At 32.0% G+C, this 23736-nt stretch overlaps 1 protein-coding gene across 1 annotated transcript in view; it reads left to right on the top strand.

Moving 5' to 3' along the window:
• Nucleotides 1-23736, top strand: part of fng (Fringe glycosyltransferase) — a 190257-nt gene that overhangs the window by 45106 nt on the left and 121415 nt on the right. Inside the window, exon 2 of the mRNA XM_088256948.1 lies at nucleotides 14873-14921. Coding sequence (XP_088113074.1) covers nucleotides 14873-14921 — 49 coding nt within the window. The remainder of the gene's footprint in view (nucleotides 1-14872; nucleotides 14922-23736) is intronic.

The raw sequence follows: 23736 nt of genomic DNA, 5'->3' as shown, positions 1-23736 counted from the left end.
TATTATCCGATTGCCTTAGAAATTTCAAACAGTATTTTTATATTAGCCCCTTGAAAAAAAAAATAAATATAACCATCACGCCGCTTTCAACAGGCGTAGGCAGAGAGAATAGAACGCCACTCCAGTTTCTTTGCAAACAATCCTTGACGATTATTCCGACCACTTTCAAGTGTTTGAAGTACTTGATAGTGGCAAGTTTTCCTAGATCTTTTTCTGCTCCTAATTCCAACTCCACATTCATGCATCTCCTCATACATACCCGCCGATTATTTCGACTCTTGACCTGACTTTTAAGTAATTGAAATTCTCGATCATGCCAAATTTTCATCGATCTTCCTCTGCCCCCTTTTCCAACTCCATTTAAATGTTATTAATATTATTGTATGACAGGCGATACTGGTAGTTAGCCTAATTTACTCAGTGTACCAACTATCGGGCCCCCATCAAAAGAACCCTCCGACAAATGATCCATTTCTCTGATCATTACTGATCTCCCGGAAAATTCATCCCCCTATGTTTCGTCAAATATTTAATTTTTGTATACCACCATCCACGAAAGTCAATATAAATAAATATATAAATTTTAAATACGGTGAGTGAAAATTTTTGATAACAAAATATTGCTCTGCTTCGAAATTGTTATTAACGCCCCCGAGCTTTTATGTTTAATCATATAGAATTTCTTCAAAGGCAGCCATGCTAATCTACAAATAGATTTTGCATCACTTTGATTTTGTTAAATGATGAAATTATGCTTACTACGCTGAGAAACCAACGCCTGCGCGCAGGAAAACATTTTGTCTTCTACGATGTTTTTTTCTAGTAGAAACTCAAAAGGATTAATAGAAAATTCAAGCAAAAATACCTAAGTATGCAAAATTTCTAATCGATTCAACAAAGTGAGTCAAAATCGCTTTCCTTTTGGACGATACTTCACTACCACAATGTCAAACAAAAATGAGCTATTTAAAAAAAAGAGTTAAGGATAGACGTTCAATGTTACTAATTAGCGTTATGTTACTTATTAGCAGATTATTTTATTTTGTTTTGTATTACAATTCTTGGTGGAACTGCATTTTATAAAATAAAATATCAACTCTATAGTATTTTCCACGTGGAAAAAACATAATACTAAGTTGTCATTTTATTATATAGCATATTATTTCAAAATCATTATCATATAGGTTAAAATGGACAATTTCATTAATTGACTCACTTTGTCGTAAAATCTATCTTTTTAATTTAAGTTTTACTTAGTAAATACCACTATTTCTTAAAATCTGTTGTGACATTTGTTTCGAAGCATTCCGCATGATTTTCAAACACCGTACAAAAATGACGCGGAATGCATCAAAACACGTGTCAAAATACTTTTAAGAAATAGTGGTATTTACAAAGTAAAAACACCGTATAAAAATGATGCGGAATGCATCAAAACACGTGTCAAAATACTTTTAAGAAGTAGTGGTATTTACTAAGTAAAACTTAAATTAAATTTGAAAATCTACTCGGGGTTTTCTTCCTGCAAAGCATGACTAAAATCGCGACTTATTCTGAACAAACACCAAGAGAAGTACCAATAATTCAATTTTATTGCGCTGTTTATTAGGTGGGCATGTCTTTGCATATAGAATACGAATAATTTTGCATAAATTGGATCTGTTGTGCAGTCGTCTCGGTATATTATTAGGTATTTATATCCCGATCATTTATCATCTTACAACAATGTCTCCGGTCGCTGTAAGGCGAATTAATACTATGTAGCTACTGCTTTAGTATTAATTTTCGCTATATATTGTTTTGGGCATTTGAATGTTGAATTGGACGCCCTTGTGTTTCGCAGTATGTAATCGTGATCCGTTCGCAAATTGCGCAGAAATCCCCTGGCACATGACCTCTGCGTACTCGTATAACACTCGCGCGCGTCCGCCCGGTTATGGACGATTATTGGACGCTATGCGGACACCGAAATGAGATCACTGACAATTCTGCGGTGGGAAAATTAGTCCATTGTAGGTGCATATCAATTTGCTTTATCTAATTTTCTATGCTGCGACGCAATATCGCGTAATTACTTATTAATTAAAAATGAAATAATCGTAGTTAGTGCTAGAAGGATTGTTTCATTTTTTTTAAACAAAATTTAAGCAATTTTAGTCCTTTTTTTCTATATTCGAGTTAATCACAGAATTCGGCTAAATCAAATCTTCATTCCCGGTTTTGTAATTTCTCTAAAAACGTACCGTAACGCGGTATTTTCATCCATATTTACTTTAAAATGACATCTTACTTAAGTAAGACGTATTTATAATGTACATAACAATAATAAAAAATTGCTTGAATCAAATTTCAACCATGTTTTACTCATACAAACTTTCAAAAATAGTGATACTGTATGAAGTTAATATGCACAATTTAAATTGAAGTGTGTAAATGAAATTTGATTCGCGGCAATTTATTTTATTGGATTTGTTTAGAATCTTATTTTATATTTTCCGCCTCTGTAGTGCAGTGGTTAGTGCGTTTAGCCATTGTACTGGTGGCTATGAGTTCATCATCATTTTCGACAACCGTAATCCTGCAGATTGCATCGAAATACGTGTCACAATAGGTTTAAAAAGTGGTTTTACCAATTAAAACTAAAATAAAAAATGGATGGATATTTCTACAAAATGCCGAATCAATTAATAAATAATCATTTTTTTTCATTTGCTTGCCGAGCCCCATTATTATCATAGATTTAAAACTCAAGCCCTTGAAACGATTTATTTTATTTAACGACAAGTACAATTGATAAAATGATAATAAATTTTCATTGTGAATGATGAAATAATAATAATAAATTATTATCTTAGGATTGCGGCACTTCCGAATACAGTTTCGGGATTCTTCTCAATTTTTATTTTCTTAATAGCGTCTATTAACAATCAGATAATTCACTATCGTTTTTACTGAGTCATTCAAAAACTCACATACCATTATGAATGTAAGAATATATTTTTTCGGTCTATAGTGTGTAGTATCCTTAATGTAAAATACATGTATAGCCATTAACTAGAAAATGTTTATGGTTCCTTATATGGGAAAACATCACCCTCTGATCGTTAGTCATATAATTCTTTCAACTTTCCGCTTTAAACATGCCAGTTGTGTGTCATGATAAATGATAGGTTTACAATATTTTGAGTGTGTCCGAATACTTGTTCACAAATCTGGATTAAAAAGTTCTCCGCTTGGTAGTTATTTTTTACATTTTTGACATAAATTAACTTATTACAATATAACAGGTCAAATAATAAGCCACATAAAAAATGAAAATCATGTTTTCTAAAAATTTTTTTAAAGGTTTTCCTCGTATTATGGACCTGGGCTGCTTCTTTCAGTGACTGAGATGATGAATAGTGAGAAGTATCACCCGATTCTATTAGAAAAGATACTACCAGGGATACAAAAACGAAGGTCAAATGGTAATGGAATATTCCAGCAGGCCTCCTGCCACAAATCCAAAAATTATTTTTTAATTTTTCACACTAAGGCAATGAACTGTGTTAGACTGGCCAAGAACTTTGCCAGACATAAACCTAATTAAAAATTTATCAGCAATCTGTAAGAATTGGCTCTCCAAAATTGATTGCACTACGGTGGAAAACTTCATTTTGTCCATAATTTAGGGATAGTTTCGAGACAAAAAAATGGCATCCACGTGCCAAAACCTTATATCGCTCACTCCTTTCAAGAACGTCATAAATCAAAATACTCGATTTCTCAGGAGAACGTTTTTAAAGTTTAAAAATACAATGCAATTTATTAAAAATAAATATCAAGCCACTTATTGAACTTTTCACTGTGTAACAGATCTTTTTAGATTCAATCTGAAGGTTTTTTCTACATTTGAAAAATAGCTAGTTTATTTAAAAAAAAAACAATACCTTTTCTTCAAAATGCAAAAACAACACTTTCTGCCCTGTAGCGGGTAAATATTAAGTTAGAAATATGCCGCTTTTGCTGGGATATAGTACATTTTCTGGGAATTCCGAAAACATGCACAACTGAAAATTGACGATTTTTGATTTATGACGTTCTTGAAAGGAGTGAGCGATATGATAGATGCCAAAAAGAGTAAAATCTAGGATTGAGCCCAAATGAGATCATATTAAATATTAATTTGTGATATAACTAATACACAAAATATTTTACAAAACTTTTTATGAAATACAACCAAAAAAGTTTTGTTTCAATTAATCTGTTCGATACTGTACCTACTTTTATTTCCGTAAGTGAATAAAATCCGCGCGGTACTATTATTTGTATAAATTTACAACCTGGAAAGTCTATTAACCGATTTTGCTCGCTAGTAGTAAATATTTTAAGACATGACGTTCTTATTGACTAACATGTAAATGAAATTCAAATTTAGGACCGTATTCTTTTCTATTTGACACGCCATGCGCCGGTAGTATTATTTGTTACACGAAGACATTCTAATCGACTGCTGAGTGAAAAATCGTGATACAGATTTCGTACAAATTTAGGTTAGTGTTTACAACATTTTGAGTGTGTCCAAATACTTGTTCACAAAATCTGGATTATCTCCAATTACAGGAGTTATTTTCATATTATTTTTTGACATCTCATCAAAGATGAAGAAGAATATGGAAGTCTGGGCATTTACGGGGCTTACGACCGTCATAGGCTGGTTTAAGTGATCACTTTACACACGTGTAACATTCACCAATTCTACCCATTATTGACAACCACACTACTCAAATTCTTGGAAGTTCTATATATATGAACCAATTTAGAAACCTCGTTCATGAATCACTAGAACTTCACTAGAGACATCTATTGGTGAGATGTAAAGAAGCTTTTTATTAAGCCGAAACTCTTATATTAGTATGTGAGATCCGAATCCTGGATTATAATCACACACCTGAGAAACGCCAGAAAATAGATGTCTTCACCAATCGATGTCTCTAGTGAAGTTCTAGTGATTCATGAACAAGGTTTCTAAATTGGTTCATATATATAGAACTTCCAAGAATTTGAGTAGTGTGGTTGTCAATAATGGGTAGAATTGGTGAATGTTACACGTGTGTAAAGTGATCACTTAAACCAGCCTATGACGGTCGTAAGCCCCGTAAATGCCCAGACTTCCATATTCTTTTTCATCTTTGATGAGATGTCAAAAAAAAAAAAAAATAGGTTAGTGTTCATGTTTACTTGACTCGACACAAGTAAATATTTTTTATATTGATGTTCTAATGCTATGCGCGTAACGAATGAAATATCTAGTCAAATTACGTTTTGATTAAATTTTTTGGTTTTTTTTCCCCCCACATTTTTACATGTTCGTCAAAAATAATATGTACCTACTCGAAATACCAATATCAATTCCAAAATACCAATATCGATTCCCAAGGGGGGTAAAATAAATATAAGTGATTTATTCACTGTAATATTTATTCAATACTACTATGGACTGGTACCTGAAGGGGAGGCCTGATCACCTTTCCTTCATGTGTAAACGATCAAGATAATACTGCGTTTATATGACACAGTGCGCTATGCATCATTAGGGTGCGGATAAGGGTTTTATTATTATTACTCGAAATACGTATTCGTAATAAATTATTTGTTTTGTTGAGAATACAAGTTGACATATATATTTATATTATCCACTGACACTTCGTGATGGAATTGCATTTTTAATTTATTATTAGATTAAAACCAATATTTTTAGCAATTTAGCTTTTTATATATATATAACATAACAATTTGTATAGCCTCTCACCAGTCTGATGATGTCGGTAACGACGAAACCCGGTCGCTGGTCAAATATGAAAAAGTGGAAAAGCTAAAAATATTGGTTTTAATCTAATAATAAATTAATGACATATATATTTTATTGGTATGTTTTATTTCATTATCAATTCAGTTTTATATTTGGTTCATGTTGATTTCAGGTTATAGACTCTGGGTGAGATTGTGAGAGAAAAAAATGTAAAAAGCAAAACATTTATTTAGCACACGAGATTTAGGTAGACCCTTCATTGAAAAACTGTTTTATGTTCAATTCGTCTGAATTGCAAAACGAATTTCGAAAAACAAAATTAAATGGTCCAAATATTTTTTTAAATTGTCATTTTATATTTTTCTGTACCACGTGACGATATATTAAAAAAAAAAGTTTTCATTTTCCAACACCGTATACGGTGTTTGAAAATGACGCGAAATGCTTCGAAACACGTGTAACAGTTGATTTGAAGAAATAGTGGTATTTACTAAGTAAAACTTAAATGAAAAATGCTTAGTTTGCTGCCCTGAAATAAAGAAGGAGTAGAGGTTTAAAAAAATAATTATTTAAGCATATTTTGTGTTAATTTTTAATTATTATTATTTATTCGGGAATCGTAGAGCTTTACATTTAGTAAAAGTGTATAATAAAAAATAGTTACATTAATTAAAAAAAATGCCAATTACACAATTCCACATTTATGTTGTAATAACGATCAAAAACATCAGGAGATAAAAAATAAAATAAAGTGTGGGAGTGTGTGTGTGAGGAAGGGAGTAATTTTTTTATTAATATTTATTTTGTTTGCGTAAATAATTACAATTGATGGGTGTATAAAATGCTGCCCATATAATTTAATTTGTTTTTTTTTTTTAAATCTCCATTTTTGTCTCGGGTTGCCAACGTCTCTAGTCGTTTGTCGATCGGTTAGTCAGTTAGTCGAGTGGAATGCGATTCGCCGAATAAGTTTTAGTTCCACTTGCCAGAACCGGCTTTGATTTGTATCAGTAATAACAATTAATACATAAATATTATTGGTTTGGCTTTATGGAGCGGGTTTTAAAGCCTATTCTTTCAATAGCGATTGTAAGAAATGAGAATTAAGCATCCAACTCAAGTACCGGGTGTATAAGAAATAGCATATAGATTACTATTAAAAAAAAATTATCGTGTAATTTTGCACAAACTTAAATCATCGTTTATTTATCGTTGAATTTGTAGACTTTAATAATATTAACGTTTTTTATTTGTTTTTTTTGAGATCGCATCAAAGATTAAGAAGAATATGGAAGTCTAAGCGTTTACGGGGCTGTCGTCAGCCCCGTAAATGCCCAGACTTCCATATTCTTCTTCATCTTTGATGAGATGTCAAAAAATATATGAGAATAACTCCTGTAATTGGAGATAATCCAGATTTTGTGAACAAGTATTTGGACACACTCAAAATGTTTTAATAATTATATTTATTTATTTATATCTCGACATAAATAGTGAATTTATTGAGATGGGAGTATGAAAGTCTCTGCTACGACCATTCACTTGCTGGCTTATGTGCATTATTCACCATTTTACCATGGTTGACAAAATTACTCTAATTTTGAATGTTATCTATATATCAAGTGACAACAATATTTCACTTTTTTTTCATATAACTTCAAGGTTGCCATCTTCTTCTTTCTGGCTCCATCCCAACGTATCGTCTTTGTAGACTGTTGGAGCCAGCTCTCCTCCTTCTCAGGTTTTAGGACCTTGGACAAACTTGTTTCCTCTGCTTCACTTTGCTTGCCCCTGGAATCTCGCAAGCTGGCCCTGAAATTTGCTTGAAAAAATATTTTTCAGAATTATTTAATACTCTAGAAAACGCCTGACATTTTTAAAACTTCTTATTCAGTCTGTAAGTATAGATAGATGTTCACATACGCCAAAATAGGAAAATAGCACCTGAAACATGATTCCGATGATGTTTTTCATTTTTATCTGGATTACATATGGTATAAACTGACTACTCTTTGATATCCCTAAAACATGGGGAAAAATATCAAAAACATATACCCATCTAAATATAACAGTATAACAGATTAATGTTTAACTTTTTTATGTTATTTATAAAAGTACGAAAAATACCAATGTGTCAAAATACCCTTGAGCTAGTATTTTACGAAATCGGCGCTATATAAGTTATCTAAATTTATTTTTATTACATTTTTTTACCGGACCCGGTATTATTATACGTTAGGACGGGCACGGCTAGTACATTTAGTGCCTAACTGGTTCCGAAATAAGTCGCCCGACCGGTGGATATCACCTCCCCAGATGACAGGATTGACAGTCGCCAGTTTGATTAATACGGCTCTGACAGATGAATGTTTTATAATGCGAGCTTTGGACGTTTATTTATTTAATTGACAATTATTGTTGTTACTTCTCGAGATCATAAAATACTCCAGATAACAAAAACATGTTTCTCCATTCTATTTTTTATCATATACATGCACCTACCTACTGAGTTAATAAAGTAATATTTTAACGTTTAGGAAAGTAACATGCTTGAAATAATACAACAAATACGTCAAATACATTAATGAATATTTGTATAATATACGTATAAGTAGTGAACATTCAATTTTGACATAAAAGTAAAGAAAGAAAAGTCGTGATTTAGAATGCTATTCATCGTTTAGTTATTACGAGTATAAAGTCGGTAGAGATTTTACTTTACGAAGGGCAATAATTCCAATTGCTATGAGAAATTCATTAGTACATTCTAGACATATCGAAACTGTATTTTTTTTATACATAATTACCCCGATTATTGTTTCTTTGTACCAAGGAAAAGACATATTCCAGATATCGGTATAGTCTAAAATTTCGTCTCATTTCTTGCGGACTATAATAAATAATAATAAAACCCTTACCGCACCCCAATGGTGCATAGGGCACTGCTTCATATAAACGCAGTGTTATCTCGATCGATTACACATGAAGGAAAGGTGATCAGCCCTCCACTTCAGGTACCAGTCCAGTGTAATATTGAATAAATATTACAGTGAAAAAATCACTTATATTTATTAAACCCCCCTGGGAATCGAACCCGGGACCTCCAGAACGGTAGGCGAGCATGCTGACCATTACGGAGGCGGACGAAACACTACGGAGGCGGACAAATTTAATTTCTTGCGGACTACAACTATATAACTTTAATTACACAAGCTTTCATGTAACCACGAGTGCTATAGGAATCTACTTTTGTCCTTTTTAATTAATAGTACCTCTTCAATATATTCCATATAATAGTTACGTACAAAATTAGTAATGTCCTTAGCTTCTTTCCTTACATCATATGTATTTCTTTTAATAAATAATATTTTACTTTAAGATCCAAGAATTTGGAGTGCATGACTAATTACGTTGCATTTTTATGCTGTAAATCAACGATCAAATTAACACTGTGTCGATCCGATTATGTGTCCTATATACCACCGATTGCAAATTTGAGTCAAATGAAGATTTAGTTCAAATTATGCTGATTCTTCATTCGATATAAGATCAGTATAAGAACGACATTTTCTTGAAAAGGGGAAAAATCATGCACCCTCCCTACTAAGCGGGTCCAATGGACTCGTTCTGAAGTTTACGTTGGGTTTATTGAAACATTCAATATAAAATGTAAATTATATGAAGATAATAATATGTAACGTACACGAGGGTAACAAGTAAAGAATATACCTTACTTCAAGGGTCCATTGGGACCATAGCGGTAGTCTTCGATATTTTGCGGTAGACCAAGGGATAAATTAACAAAATAACGATGGCTTATTTTTAACGAACTTAACTATCGCATGTTGCTTAGATTTATGTACAATGTAGTCGATTCAACAATACATATTTTAATTTACAATTCGGATTGGTAGTCGAACGAGAAACACTAGTTATCATAACAATAGTGATGTCACCAATGTTGAAACAATATTCAGCAGCGACTCCAAATCCTGAATACAGTCTGTTCATTTGCTTCTGCAAAACAATCGAAATGTATCGATCAAATAATGACGTATTGCATCGGAATATATGTTATAGTGTCGGTAAACATAGGTATTGCTGGTGCCGCTTTGTGCTTGCGCCAACGACCACAACACGACATACTATTTCTATGGAAGCCATTCACATGTATGCCCAATACTGGCACATATTTGAAACTCAGTCAAGTTTGAATGGAAGATTATGCGATATAGTCTTACACTGGTGCAGTTAATCGGTTGCTTAACGTGTGGCTAGCTAGTTATGTTTTCAATGTAATAATAATAATATAACATAAAAATAAGGAGTAGGCAAAAAATATTTGATTTATCAATTTAATAGTAAATTTAACGTATTTTCACAGATTAAAAAAGGATGATCATGAAATATTCTTAAACTTTTGAAATTATTTTGTGTTTTCAATCAATATTGTGTTTTACGTACATTTTTTAAACGTGAAAACTGTTGTTCTCTTAAGACATTTTCGTTATTTAAAAAAAAGACAAATATTAAGATTTGTTTTTGATGTTGTTCTGTATCGAATCTTTGCAGTCAAATGTGTGAGAGACAAGTTGGTACTTTTCAGCAGACGCATTTGAGGTGCTGTAACATTTTAAGTAGTCACTTTGTAACACTATTTTATAACAATTAGATTAAAATGAAATTACAATAAATTTTGTATACTAAAAGCATTGATAACTTTGTGGTATGGTAATGACAATAAGCTAATATACTCGTATATTCAAATGTATATTCGTATGACTACTTATCAATATAATAGCGCTCCAAATGTGTCTCCTAAAAAGTAACCACTTTACACTATTGTCCTTTTGGCTAAGAACAGTAAATTTGTTCTTTCAAAATTTACTTGATATTATTACTTCATGATAGACATTTAATTATTACTATGTAGTATGCATTCGGAAATTAACAATAGTTTTTCAAGCAGTGATGGGCAAAATAAGCCGTTTCATAATTCGGTTTTCTCGGGACTCGATCACTTGAAGATAATTACGCCGTCAGTGCACAAATTTGGTTATGTATTGCGTATTTCTAACATTTAATAAATGTATTTGACATAAAAAAAAAACTTAAGTTGGAAAGTAATATAAACCGAAAAATGTAACGAATACCATTCCAGTCACCTAAAAAGGTAACCTAAAAAGTAACAGCTATTAGTCACATCTTTACTTTCTAGTCACCCCCTATAGTATACGGCGAAGGTGTAACCATTCTATATGTAAATAAGGGTAAACAAGTCCCGAAGATTAGCGCGGTAAGGTGTAGGGAGTAGCGTGTAGAATGTTGGCCCAACCACTTATTAATAATAACACCCGTAATAATAATTCATCGGAACATGAGTATTTCTGAGCGTGTTTTTATTTTATTTTTCTACTAACGGCCATATTTTAATGGAATCATTCACATCATTTTATATTGTTTTATTTTTTGAAGTTTAGTATAGTGAACACGAAAGCACGAATTGGATGGATAAACTCGCATCTGTATATTTGTAATTAATAATATGTATATATTAAATTTACTTTTGATTTTGAATCAGTAGTATCTATTTAAAATTAGTATGTGAATCTTGAATTCATAAAAATCACAAGGTTAAACGAAAATTTTTTTTTTGGGTTTTTGTTGTTAATACAAATGGTGTTGAGTAAGCCGTACCTAGAATTCATAACTACCATCTGAACGTTAGGTTAGGTTAGGACACGTTAGTACGTCGTACCTATTAAATGGTACGTGAATCATAAATTTATACAAATCACAAGGTTTAACGAAAAAAATATTTTTGGATTTTAGTTGTGGGTAGCTATAGAAATTAGTTGATTTTAAAACAGTGTTGTCTTTATTTATTATTATTTTTATATTTAAGGTTACGTGACCAAAGTTTCGTTAAATTTAAATAAATTGTTAAATATTATTTTTGTCGATAAATTATTAAATATTATTTCATCAAAGATGAAGAAGAATATGGACGTCTGGGCATTTACGGGGCTGACGACCGTCATAGGCTGGTTTAAGTTATCACTTTACACTCGTGTAACATTTACCAATTCTATCCATTATTGACACCACACTACTCAAATTCTTGGATGTTCTATATGTACATGATCCAATTTCGAATCATTGTACTTGAATCGCTAGAACTTCACTAGAGACATCTATTGGTGAGATGAAAATAAGCTTTTTACTAAGCATGATTCATCTTTGATGAGATGTCAAAAATATGAAAATAACTCCTATAATTGGAGATAATCCAGATTTGTGTACAAGTATTTGGACACACTCAAAATGTTGTAAATCATTTAATTTTATACATTGGTAGGTAAGTGCTTACATTACATTCAGGAACTCTGATTGCTCAATTAGCTATCAATTAATTTGTTCGGTTAGCTAAAAGCACTCCATTTCTGCGATATGTAAATACAAATATGTACATCATATGTAATTAACAGACATGAATATGAGTTTATTGCACCAGCGAATTCCACATTGGATTCGTGTGACAAAAGGACAATATTCTAGTAGTGTGGATAAATTACGCATAAACATACCTACCTTATCTAACTGATCTTTCGTCGGTCTCTTGATAAACTGTCATACCATTTCAACATCTATCATGCATTGTTTTGCTGTACATCCATCTCATCTCATTTTGACTGCATTCAGTATACTTTGATCATTCTCTCGCCAACTCCATGCTTCACTTGCATGCATGGTGTCAGGACTCTGTTGTGTAAATAGTTACAGTTTAGTTTTCTCTGATAGGCTTTTATTTTAATAATATTACAATAATTTCAGTGCACCATTCACTCGGTTCCCAGAATTCACTCTCCTTTTTATATAATTTTCAATAAAAAAAAATATCCTTAGAAAAATATGAAACTACACAAAAATAGAAAGATTGATTGATAAAGATATAGAGAGGAGATTGAATACTGAGAACAGAGTGAATGGTACACTTTTTTGGAAATCTATACGAAATAATTTTAAACGTCGAAATAGGTATGAGATTTAGAAAGCATACATAAGACAGAAAACGTAAATAAATGGGTTCAATTGAAATTCCGCATAAATGACAATTACAATGGTTGGTCAACAGAGCTTTAATATATTTACAATATATTTGCTAATGTAGGGGTGATATACCGTTCATTAACGACCCAGTAATCGCTGTATTCGCCATATTGAATGGTGCCGCATTCGATCAATAAGGAGTCGGTTAATTAGATGGATTTAATCCGTATGCGGAAACTGCGACAATATTTAATGCTGAAATAATCATACCTGCCATTTTTTAAGAGTTCTAACTAGCTCTTACTATACGACGAATTAAACAAATTCGTCGTTTAGTATGTCGATACAAGTAGTTTAATTTTTTTTATCAACTTCCTTATTAATGGCATATGTTGACTTTCCGGTAAATGATTAATAATCATTAAGCAAAACAACATTAGCACTGATGTCCGGAGCACGTGTAAGATGGAAGATATCGTAAGGTGGAGACGACAACGAAGGCGATACTGGAATGAGCATGTAAATAGAATGTCAGAAGACAGACTTCAACGAATCGCCCTTCAAGGAAACCCTGAAGGACTTAGACCCCCAGGCAGACCCTCGAAAATATCGAGCTGGCAGTCGATATCCCAAGAGCAACAGGCGGCGGTACAGGCAGATCCCTAGAATCTATAGACAGATGAAGAATAAGAACAATGGCTCTATTAAAAAAAATGTATTTAAAGATTCGGCATTAATTTTAAGGAATGACACGTTGATTATTTAAAAAAAAAACACTTGTATAATACCAGTTAATGTAGTTTAAATTTACTTTTCATCTGTAGTTTTTGAAACTGGTCGTGTATACCTAATGAAATAAAACGCATTTAATGGTATTATATAGTGTTTTTTTTCTTCAATAATCTTCTTTTTTAAAGTTACTTGATAATCTCTCATTTTAATATATGAATAGCTGCTTCGTCTAAATAGGTTTACCCGTTCCATGATAGAAATAAAGTATTTACGAGCACATATTCATTCACACATATAGTATATGATACGTCACAGCTATGTAAGTAACATACTTGGTACTAAAATCCGCGAACGTATTTATGCGCAAGTTCATTTTAGGGGCATATAAAGCCGTGTGAATTATTGAAACTTTAATGCGCTGCAATGTTATTTCATATTCCGGGCGTACCAGGAGGGCTTAGCTTTCAACACCGCCAGTTTACCGGTCGGAGCTTTCGGGGCATTTTGCAAAATCCAGCAGTACTTTGTGAGCGCAATATGCAGCTGATTGTGGTCAACGGTGCATCCAACATCCTGCTGTCTGGATGGAACTTTGCTCCTGGCAAATACTCGGCATGCCCAAGTTTTGGGCTCAGGGATTATGCGAGCTATTTACCCCTACCCACCCCTGATTAAAATTCCTGTGGTTTCTATCCCGGCGGTTAGCGAGGGATGATGAAAGATACCCATAACATATTGCTTACATAACATTTGATTTTAATTAAGCAAATATTTGCCAACAACATTACGTATGATATCATTTTTGAAAATTCTTGAAACGAAATCAAATTGGTTATTTTGTATATTAAAAGCATTATTAACTGTGTGGTGTGGTAATATAACAATATCCTTATCATTCATCGTTTACTTTGTGTAATACCACTTTACAGTGGTATTACACAAAGTGAACGATGGATGATAAGGAGAGTGTCAAATTAATTATTTAAAATAAATTAAACACTTGTATTATATCACATAATGAGTTTTATTTCATTAGACACGACTAGTTTCGAAAACTACAAATGTTTTCATCTACAAGTGAATTTTTTTGTTGTTTTTAATAATCAACATGTAAATGCCGAATCAATAAATAATTAAATCAAATTATTGCATTTCTCATATTGAAGTATTAAATTTATATGCAAGACCTCTGAATTGTTCTATAAATACTTATGTCATTTTTCGTTCTTTTGTTATATTTTATTTTATTAACCTTTAAATTTTATGAAAATTTCTCTAATTTCAAGTATTTTTTTTCAGATATGGTTTTTCACTGACGCTGATAGTCCAATTTATCAAGAAAAAACAAGTGAGTAATTTTATTTAATTCAATAATCCAAATGAAAAATACACAATTTTTTTTTTCTTATAATTATTTGTATGTACTCGTATATTCCTTTTTTCTGTACAACACATGATTTAAAAACAATAATTCTCGCATTTATCAATAATTTTATTATTGTTCAATTATTTGATCACAATTACTGAGCTCCTACTTTATTATGTTGTTAGGTATATATTTTATTTATTGCATTTTGAAACGGATGCAAATATATCATGATGCAAACAAGCAAAACAGTTCTTAGTCATAAAAAGAAACTCATTACAAAATGTTGTATTAAAATTATATCCGCTTGTAAAATGTACCGAAACTGGATCACGTATACAAGTTTATAAATTCTAAATGTAAATCGAATCGTAAATTGTATGGCTATGCTTTTTTTTCTTCTTCTTATGAATAATTAATATGATCGCCGAAATCTGAGGGGGCGCGGTCCAGCCTTTTAACTCTCTCGCACCCGGTAATCTTTTAAACCAATAAAACAGTATTTATCATATTATTTTTTGATATCTCATCAAAGATGAAGAAGAATAAGGAAGTCTGGGCATTTACGGGGCTGACGATCGTCATAGGCTGGTTTAAGTGATCACTTTACACACGTGCAACATTCACCTATTCTCCACGTGTGTTAAGTGATCACTTGAATCAGCCTATGACGGTCGTCAGCCCCGTAAATGCCCAGACATCCATATTCTTCTTAATCTTTGATGAGATGTCAAAAAATAATATGAAAAATAACTCCTGTAATTGGAGATAATCCAGATTTGTGAAACAGTATTTGGACACACTCAAAATCTTGTAAACAGTATTTAAATTGTTTCGTTTTTTTCAATAAAACTCCAACTTTGTTTTTAATCCCTTTTATTTTGGTACTTTTTTCAGCACCTTGACATCTTCAGGGAAGGAAATGTACATATTCATCCCTAAAGATAACAAAGTGCTTGAAACCGGTTGGAAAAAAGTACCCTCCAGGAAAAAATCACTTATCTTTATTTGACCCCCCCTTGGAAATCGAACCCGGGACCTCCAGTACGGTAGCCGAGCCTGCTGACCATTACACTACCAAGGCGAACAATGTTAGAATTTCTTTTCCTTAATCATGATTTAATCAAGTATCAGCAAAAAACATTCTAAAAACGGTTTCGTTTTGATTTAAATACACACATGTACAGTATCAATATTGTTTTCTTTGTTCGAATAAAACAGTTAAAGCATCGATTTCAAAATATAGTTGAAATATTTTTTGTTGTCATTAGTTTATTCTTAAAAATAACAAAGCATCATGAATTTTCTTGTCATCTTTTGACTTTTGTTTATTTCAATTATGTTTTCCCAAAATTCTGTCATCCTTTGACTTTTTATAATTCGATTATAATGTTTTTCCAAAATTCTGCCATTCTTATTTTTAAAAATAGGACGAGCCGCATTAAACTTATTTTTTTGTAAAAGCTGTCACAGTCTTGAAAGCTCTAATTATGGGAATACGAAATTATTTATAAAACTCTATTTATATGTATTCAATAAGAATTCTTAAAATAATCAACATCTTTGATGTTTTTTTATTATTATAATGTTCTTTCTTTACTTGTCTTGGAAAATTCTTAATTATTTTTATTTAAATAAATGGCTGAATGGGTTAATGGTAGACACCGTCTACAGCAAGCACCTACGACTTACTGCTTCAATTCTTGTTTAAGTCTGAACAGTTTTTATATCATGAATCGGAAAGTTGCTACACTCTTAATTGGTTATTCGTGAATAAATTAATTTAATTTTCGTGGTAGCATTTTTACTACCCATGGTAATGATTCGATTATTGAATGTAAAAGATGTTGACTCTGTTCTGTTTAAATTTAATGTTATAAATATCCGGCAAAAAATGTAATGCGTCATTTCACTAGTATTTTTTTTATTGAAATTCATACGCTAGCACCTAACATACATAGTCTGCAAACGTGGCATCTTAAAGGCTTTTTAAAAACTTTTATTAACTAACTAACTAACCATCACGCCGCTAGACAGAGATAATAGAACGCTACACCACTCTGTCTTTGCAAACATTCTTCGCCTCTTCCACCTTCTATGCATCTCCTCATGACATACCCGCCGATTATTTCGACTCCTTACCTGACCACTTCCAAGTATTTTGCATACTTGATCGTGCCAATTTTTTAATTTATTTATTTTTAATTTTTGAGCCAGACTCAACCATACTGTTTTAATTCAAAACTCTCTTGATAAATATGTGCCACCATTTCTCAAAATCATTTTTTAACGCCGTGAAAAAGATGCAGAATGTATCGATACACGTATCACAATAGATTTTAAGAAATATTGGTTTTTACCAAGTGAAATTTAAATAAAAAATGGGTAGATATTACCACAGAGACTGACAAATCAATAAAATTACTTTCTTTTCTAAAATATTTGGGCTAGAAATTTGTTTCATAGTATTAGTATTCAGTAGGGTGCTTATCGTACTAGGGGCCTACGTTTTGTCCACCATAACAGAGGGCATCTTCAGAAAGTAAAATATTTTCATTTAAATTTTAATTATTCTGTGTTAACTCTTTAAATGAATAACTTAAAGGAATGAAACTTAATACACCATAATATAATAAGAAGCTTGTCAAGCTTCCTATAGTATAAATTATACAGTCAAGTTGATATTCTGTAAATTTGGATAACAGGTATTTAATTTTCCATATATTTTTTGTTCACTGTTTACTATATATTTTTCGTATTGTAAATTTATAATATTTTGCGTACATTTCAGAATATAATATCTCAAACAGTACGTAATAACTGTTATTGTACTTATAAAAAATTATTGGGGGGTGTATCTGGTATAACTACACAATTTAACAATATGACGAGATGTAGTACAAATTTAAATACAAAATATGTATTCTTACTCAAAAACAAAAATCGGGGAGCTCAACCTTATTCGTATTTTCAAATAGAAAGCTGTACAAGTACAAATTGAAATAAATAAAATATGTTTGATATTTTTAATAACAATAATTTCATAAGCTACAACACCAACGTAATGAAAAATCGTAATATTATTTACACCCGTATGTATCAAGCACTACAAAAACGAATAAATGCAAATCCCTCCTTCAGCCAAAGATACCCATAGAACTACTCAATTTGTTATTTATAATGAAAAGGATTTTATTAATTTTCAAAGTAATTATTTTACCGATAATGCTTATCTCAGCTTTGCATTCCTTCCTTATTTCACTATTCGCACATCTATCATACATCGTTTTGCTGCACATTCTTCTGAGAGATCGCATTTCGACTGCATTCAGTCTACTTTCATCCTTCGTTTGCCAACTCCATGTTTCACTTCCATACATTAGATAAGCATTATCGATAAAATTAAGAAAGGTGTGTTGAGATGGTTTGGACATGTAGAACGAATGAGTGAGGAAAGAACGGTAAAACAAATTTATGAGGCGAATGTTAGTGGGAAAACAAGCAGAGGAAGACCGAGAAAAACATGGCACGATCAGGTATGCCAAATACTTGAAAGTGGTCAGGTTAGGAGTCGTAACAATCGGCGGATATGTATGAGGAGATGCATGAACGTGGAAGAGGCGAAGAATGTTTGCAAGGACAGAGTGGTGTGGCGCTCTATTCTCTCTGCCTACCCCTGCGGGGAAGCGGCGTGATGGTTAGTTAGTTAGTTTTTTTTATTTTACCGCTTCCATTAAAGCTAAATGATTCTTTCATACCTGTTATTTATTTTAATATTCATAGATTTTGAACTAAAACCTTGTTGTAATTATTATGTATGCACATATATTAGTCCATCTTAGATTTTCAATCAAAATTCAATGCATATCTTGGCCGATTGATCAATTCTTTATATGGTGATCGTTAGATGTACACAGATGTTATGTAAAACCATGCTAGATTAATACGGAAATTACGTTTTAATCTTAAAATGCTATCTTTTTTAAATTACCGTTTTTAAAGTCCGTAGTCAAAAGTTAAATTAAAATATTTTTTGAAACTAAAAATACTCATTTCTTAGAATTAATTACAACATTTTGAGTGTGTCCAAATGCTCAAAATGTTGTAAATAAACTATCTGGTCGAGTTATAAGCTAAAATGATAAAAATGAAAATGTTATTTTCTGGCGGTTCTCATGTGTGTGTTTATAATCCAGGATTCGAACCTCACACACTAATTAAAGAGTTTTTGCTTAATAAAAAGCTTCTTTTCATCTCACCAATAGATGTCTCTAGTGAAGTTCTAGTGATTCAAGAACAATGTTTCAAAATTGGTTCATATATATAGAACTTCCAAGAATTTGAGTAGTGTGGTTGTCAATAATGGGTAGAATTGGTGAATGTTAAACGTGTGTAAAGTGATCACTTAAACCAGCCTTTGACGGTCGTCTGCCCCATAAATGCCCAGACTTCCATATTCGTCTTCATCTTTGATGAGATGTCAAAAAATTATAATCGATTTAAGTTTGTATTGACATTTCTTGGTGGAACTGCATTTTATATATGTAATAAAATAAGAACTATGTAGTTTTTTCCATATAAATTTTATTTGACCAGTAATCGATGTCACCAGTCTGATATTGTCGGTTACGATGAAACCCGGTTGCTGGTCAAATAAAATTCATGTGAAAAAAAACTACATAGTTCTTATTTTATTCTATGATACCTATTTATCAATAAAGGTGATTATTTAAATTATGTGTGTACGCATACGAGTATGTGACAATTGAAAAATATGATCGATGATTTAAGGTCCTACGTTTATGAATATAAAACACGTTTATGTCTATTTTAGACACTGAAACTGAGTAGTAACACATTTGCCCCGAGGATGTTGTTTGAAGATAACCATATTTTATTGCAAGGTGTTTATTTCTAATTTGAATGCTATGAAGTTAAATATATAATAGTGAAAATAGATTTATCACTGAGGTAACAGGTGCTTACGAATTTCGGATAGGGCGCAGTATATATTATAGTCCATTTTTATTTTATAAATAAATTTATTGTACAATTTGTATGTACATTGGTTGGCATATTCACAGGAACAGTGATCTTCCAATGAATATTTTTTTTGTAATGTTTTAAATTGGTGATTGCAATTTGATAAATTACTAATAAATAAAAAGTATTTTGAAATTGATAAGCAAGATATTGGCATTATTATCATATAAGGAGCAAAGAGCGGAGAGAGGGAGATGATTCTAAAAAAAAAGGGATGTAAAATTTATTTAACATTTTGAATTTCGTACTTAAATAAATCGGAAAAAATATTTTTTATTGGTTTTTCTTCAACAGAAAGATAGTTTCGTTTATATGCTCCTATAAGCAGTTTAATTTATATGCTTTCCGCCTCCGTGGTGTTATGGTGCTGGAGGTATCGGGTTCGATTCCCACAGGGGGTGATGTGAAAATAAATATCAGTGATTTTACACTCTAATATTTATTTCATATTACCCTGAACCGGTCCCTGAGGCGCATGAGTGATCACTTTGCCTTAATGTAAGTAACGATTAAGATAACACAGTGTCAATACGATGCAGTGCCCTATGCACCGTTGGATGCAGAAGAGTATTAGAAAGAAAAAATACATACATATATAGCTGGGGTCACCACTTTAGCTATTGGTTTCGGGATCAGCTATTTTTATGGCGGCGTTGTGCAATGTAGTGCACAGAATGAAAATAAGACAATGTATTTACAGTTGGTTCCTTTATTGAAATGAATGTAAATTTTCTCTAAATACTAAAATCAAATAATGACAAATAATTTATACATACAAACAAACTCTGATTCAAGATTATCCAATGAATAATAATTATAAGGAAGGTTAATACTAATCAAAACAAATAAATGGATATAAAAAAATGGCGATCCAATAGAGAAGTAGCAATAAAATATCTTTGAACTTGAATTATTTAGTTGTTCATACATTTAAGTGAGAGAAAAAGTACATTTCCATGCTATTTATTATGAAGGATAGTCGTAAGTATGATTCACGTGTCTGTAGCGGTTAATGATCACAGTTTTAAAATTCCTCGATGGGCTCTAATTTGATTAAATTTTCCTTATCTCAGTGTGGAAGAATTCGGAGGCTGTTATTAGGGGTCCAGAAAGATGCGCAGGTTAGACCTGCTACCGTAACCCCGTGAATAAATTAAATTATTCCGCCTCCGGCGATTGTTTAATGGGCCGATTTTTGGAAGCGCGCGGCGCTCGAATCACAGGACGGGCTCGTGGAGAAATTACACAAATTACTAGGCCACTACGGCCGTACTTGCGTCGAAGAATTTTAATGTTTAAATTTTAAATAGACACACGTGTATTTTTATTATTATTGTGACTAATAAGTGCCTACTCTTCGGCTTCTGTTTGATTTCGATTGAAAATCTCTCTAAATTTTGTATTGTTGGGTATGTAATCACTTATTTAATATGTATATTTTTTAATTTATTAATTTTTTTAATGATTAAACTTTCGCTAATTGTTATGTTTCTTTTTTTATTATTTTATTATTGTTAAAAACTGAAACTTTTAAGAAAATGGTTGATATATTCTTTATTTACTGCTGATACAAATGCTGTCAAACACATTTCGTTACTTTATTTTTTTAAATAAAGTTTATTTTTAATCGATGTAAATTTAAAATGTTTAAAGAAAATCGGTTGAAATATGAATTAATTTATTATACTCGTAGCATTTTTGTTGTAGATTGTGTTAATAAAAAAAAGTGAAGTATATATTATATTAAAGTCATTAGCAGGTGTATATTGTATATTAAAAGCATTGTTAACTATATGTTACGGTAATATAACACCTTCCTTATCATTCATCGCTCACTTTGTGTAATACCACTTTAATTAAAGTGGTATTACACAAAGTGTAGGATGAATCATTCATTAGCAGGTGTATATTGTATATTAAAAGAATTGTTAACTATATGTTACGGTAATATAACACCTTCCTTATCATTCATCGCTCACTTTGTGTAATACCACTTTAATTAAAGTGGTATTACACAAAGTGTAGGATGAATCATTCATTAGCAGGTGTCTAAATTGCACGGTATTTCATGTATAAAATCTTTAAGGCGACTATTTTTGGTGATTTCATGCGATGTGTTATAAAAGGTCCCTTTCTTGAAACATTTTCGCCTCTTTCACATTCATGCATCTCATCAACATACCCGCTGATTATTTCGACTCCTGACCAGACCGCAATGAATTTACTTGGTGAATTTACATAGGGCATAAGTTTACTAATGTAATAGGCATAAACTTACTTACTTACTTATAACCCTTATCCGCACCCAATGGTGCATAGGGCACTCCATCCAATTGACGCAGTGTTATCTTGATCATTTCTTACATGAAGGCAAAGTGATCACTCATGCGCCTCAGGGACCGGTTCAGGGTAATATGAAATAAATATTAGAGTGTAAAATCACTGATATTTATTTTCACATCACCCCCTGTGGGAATCGAACCCGATACCTCCAGCACCATAACACCACGGAGGCGGAAAGCATAGGCGCTTCAGGAACCAGTCCAGGGTAATATTAAATAAATATCACAGTGTAAAATCACTAATTTTTATTTTCACCCCCCCTAGGAATCGAACCCGGGACCTCCAGCACGGTAGCTTAACACGCTGACCATTACACCACGGAGGCCGGCATAAACTGTCTTACCTAATAATTATATACCTAAATTTTATTACACTTAGTTCTTATAACTAGTTAGCGTCGGGCAGCTGTCAAGGGCTCATCGGGGGTGGCGACTGGTCACCCTGACAATATACAAGATAGTGTTAACCCCGCGGCGCTTCGACGCAGTGCCCTATGCACTTCTTGGATGTGAATAGAAAACCGAATAGCTTTGTTTGATTTTTTAAAATTTTCCACTTGTTAAATGTTATCTGCTGTGTTCAAAATAATCCATCATTGAGAAAAAACTTTAACTTAATATAATGGTTTTTGATAAAGTGTTACATTAAGAGTCATTTTCTTATCAGCCTGCATTCTTCTCTCACTTAACTCTCTTGTTTTATCGTTTCTCTTCCCGTGAATGTTCAGCTGTTAGCAAGAGATCGTTATTCTTGTTTCTAGATACGGCTTAGTGGAAACCACGAATACCACCCACGTCAACCCAGAGGGACGAAGGATCAATCGAAAAAGGAACAGCTGCTCGATATCCTTATTTCATTAAAAGTTTTTAGTACACTGCTATAGGGATTTTTTATATACCTACATTGAACGCTTACTGCGACACCGAAGGTATATTGTATAAAATACTTCGCTTAGAAGCTTTAGAAGCCATACAAGTTATTTTATTTAAAAAAAAAGACTAGCTATTACCGGTCACGGCTCAGTCTGATTAAAGGAAAAAAAAGGAAATAGCAAGCACATATCTCAATTTTTCATTTCACAATGCTTGTAGGTATACAATAATTTAGCAGCTGCCAAGAAGCACGCTGTCCATCATGGGCAATGTCAAAAAATAAGTTTTTTAATAAAGCATGTTTTTACTGTCACAGCAAAAAACACGCGCGTTTTCAAATACTATGTTGTGTCGAAATTTCAGAGCAATCGGTTAATTACTTTAGTTCTAAAAATTTTAACAAACGCACATTTTTATTTATATAGATGGGAACTTTTCACATTTCCAAAATTATTCTTGTTATTTTTCATTTTTATTCTTAGTATACTGCTGATGATCTCCTTTTTCATTTCTTTTTTAGAAAAATCGCATATCTAAAC

The sequence above is a fragment of the Brachycentrus maculatus genome, unplaced genomic scaffold (genome assembly GCF_059751285.1).
Source record: "Brachycentrus maculatus isolate JH-2025_06_01 unplaced genomic scaffold, ASM5975128v1 h1tg000069l, whole genome shotgun sequence".
In the NCBI taxonomy this organism is placed as follows: Eukaryota; Metazoa; Arthropoda; class Insecta; order Trichoptera; family Brachycentridae; genus Brachycentrus; species Brachycentrus maculatus.
Note: the sequence above shows the minus strand (reverse complement) of the source record. Positions and strands in the feature narration are given on the sequence as shown.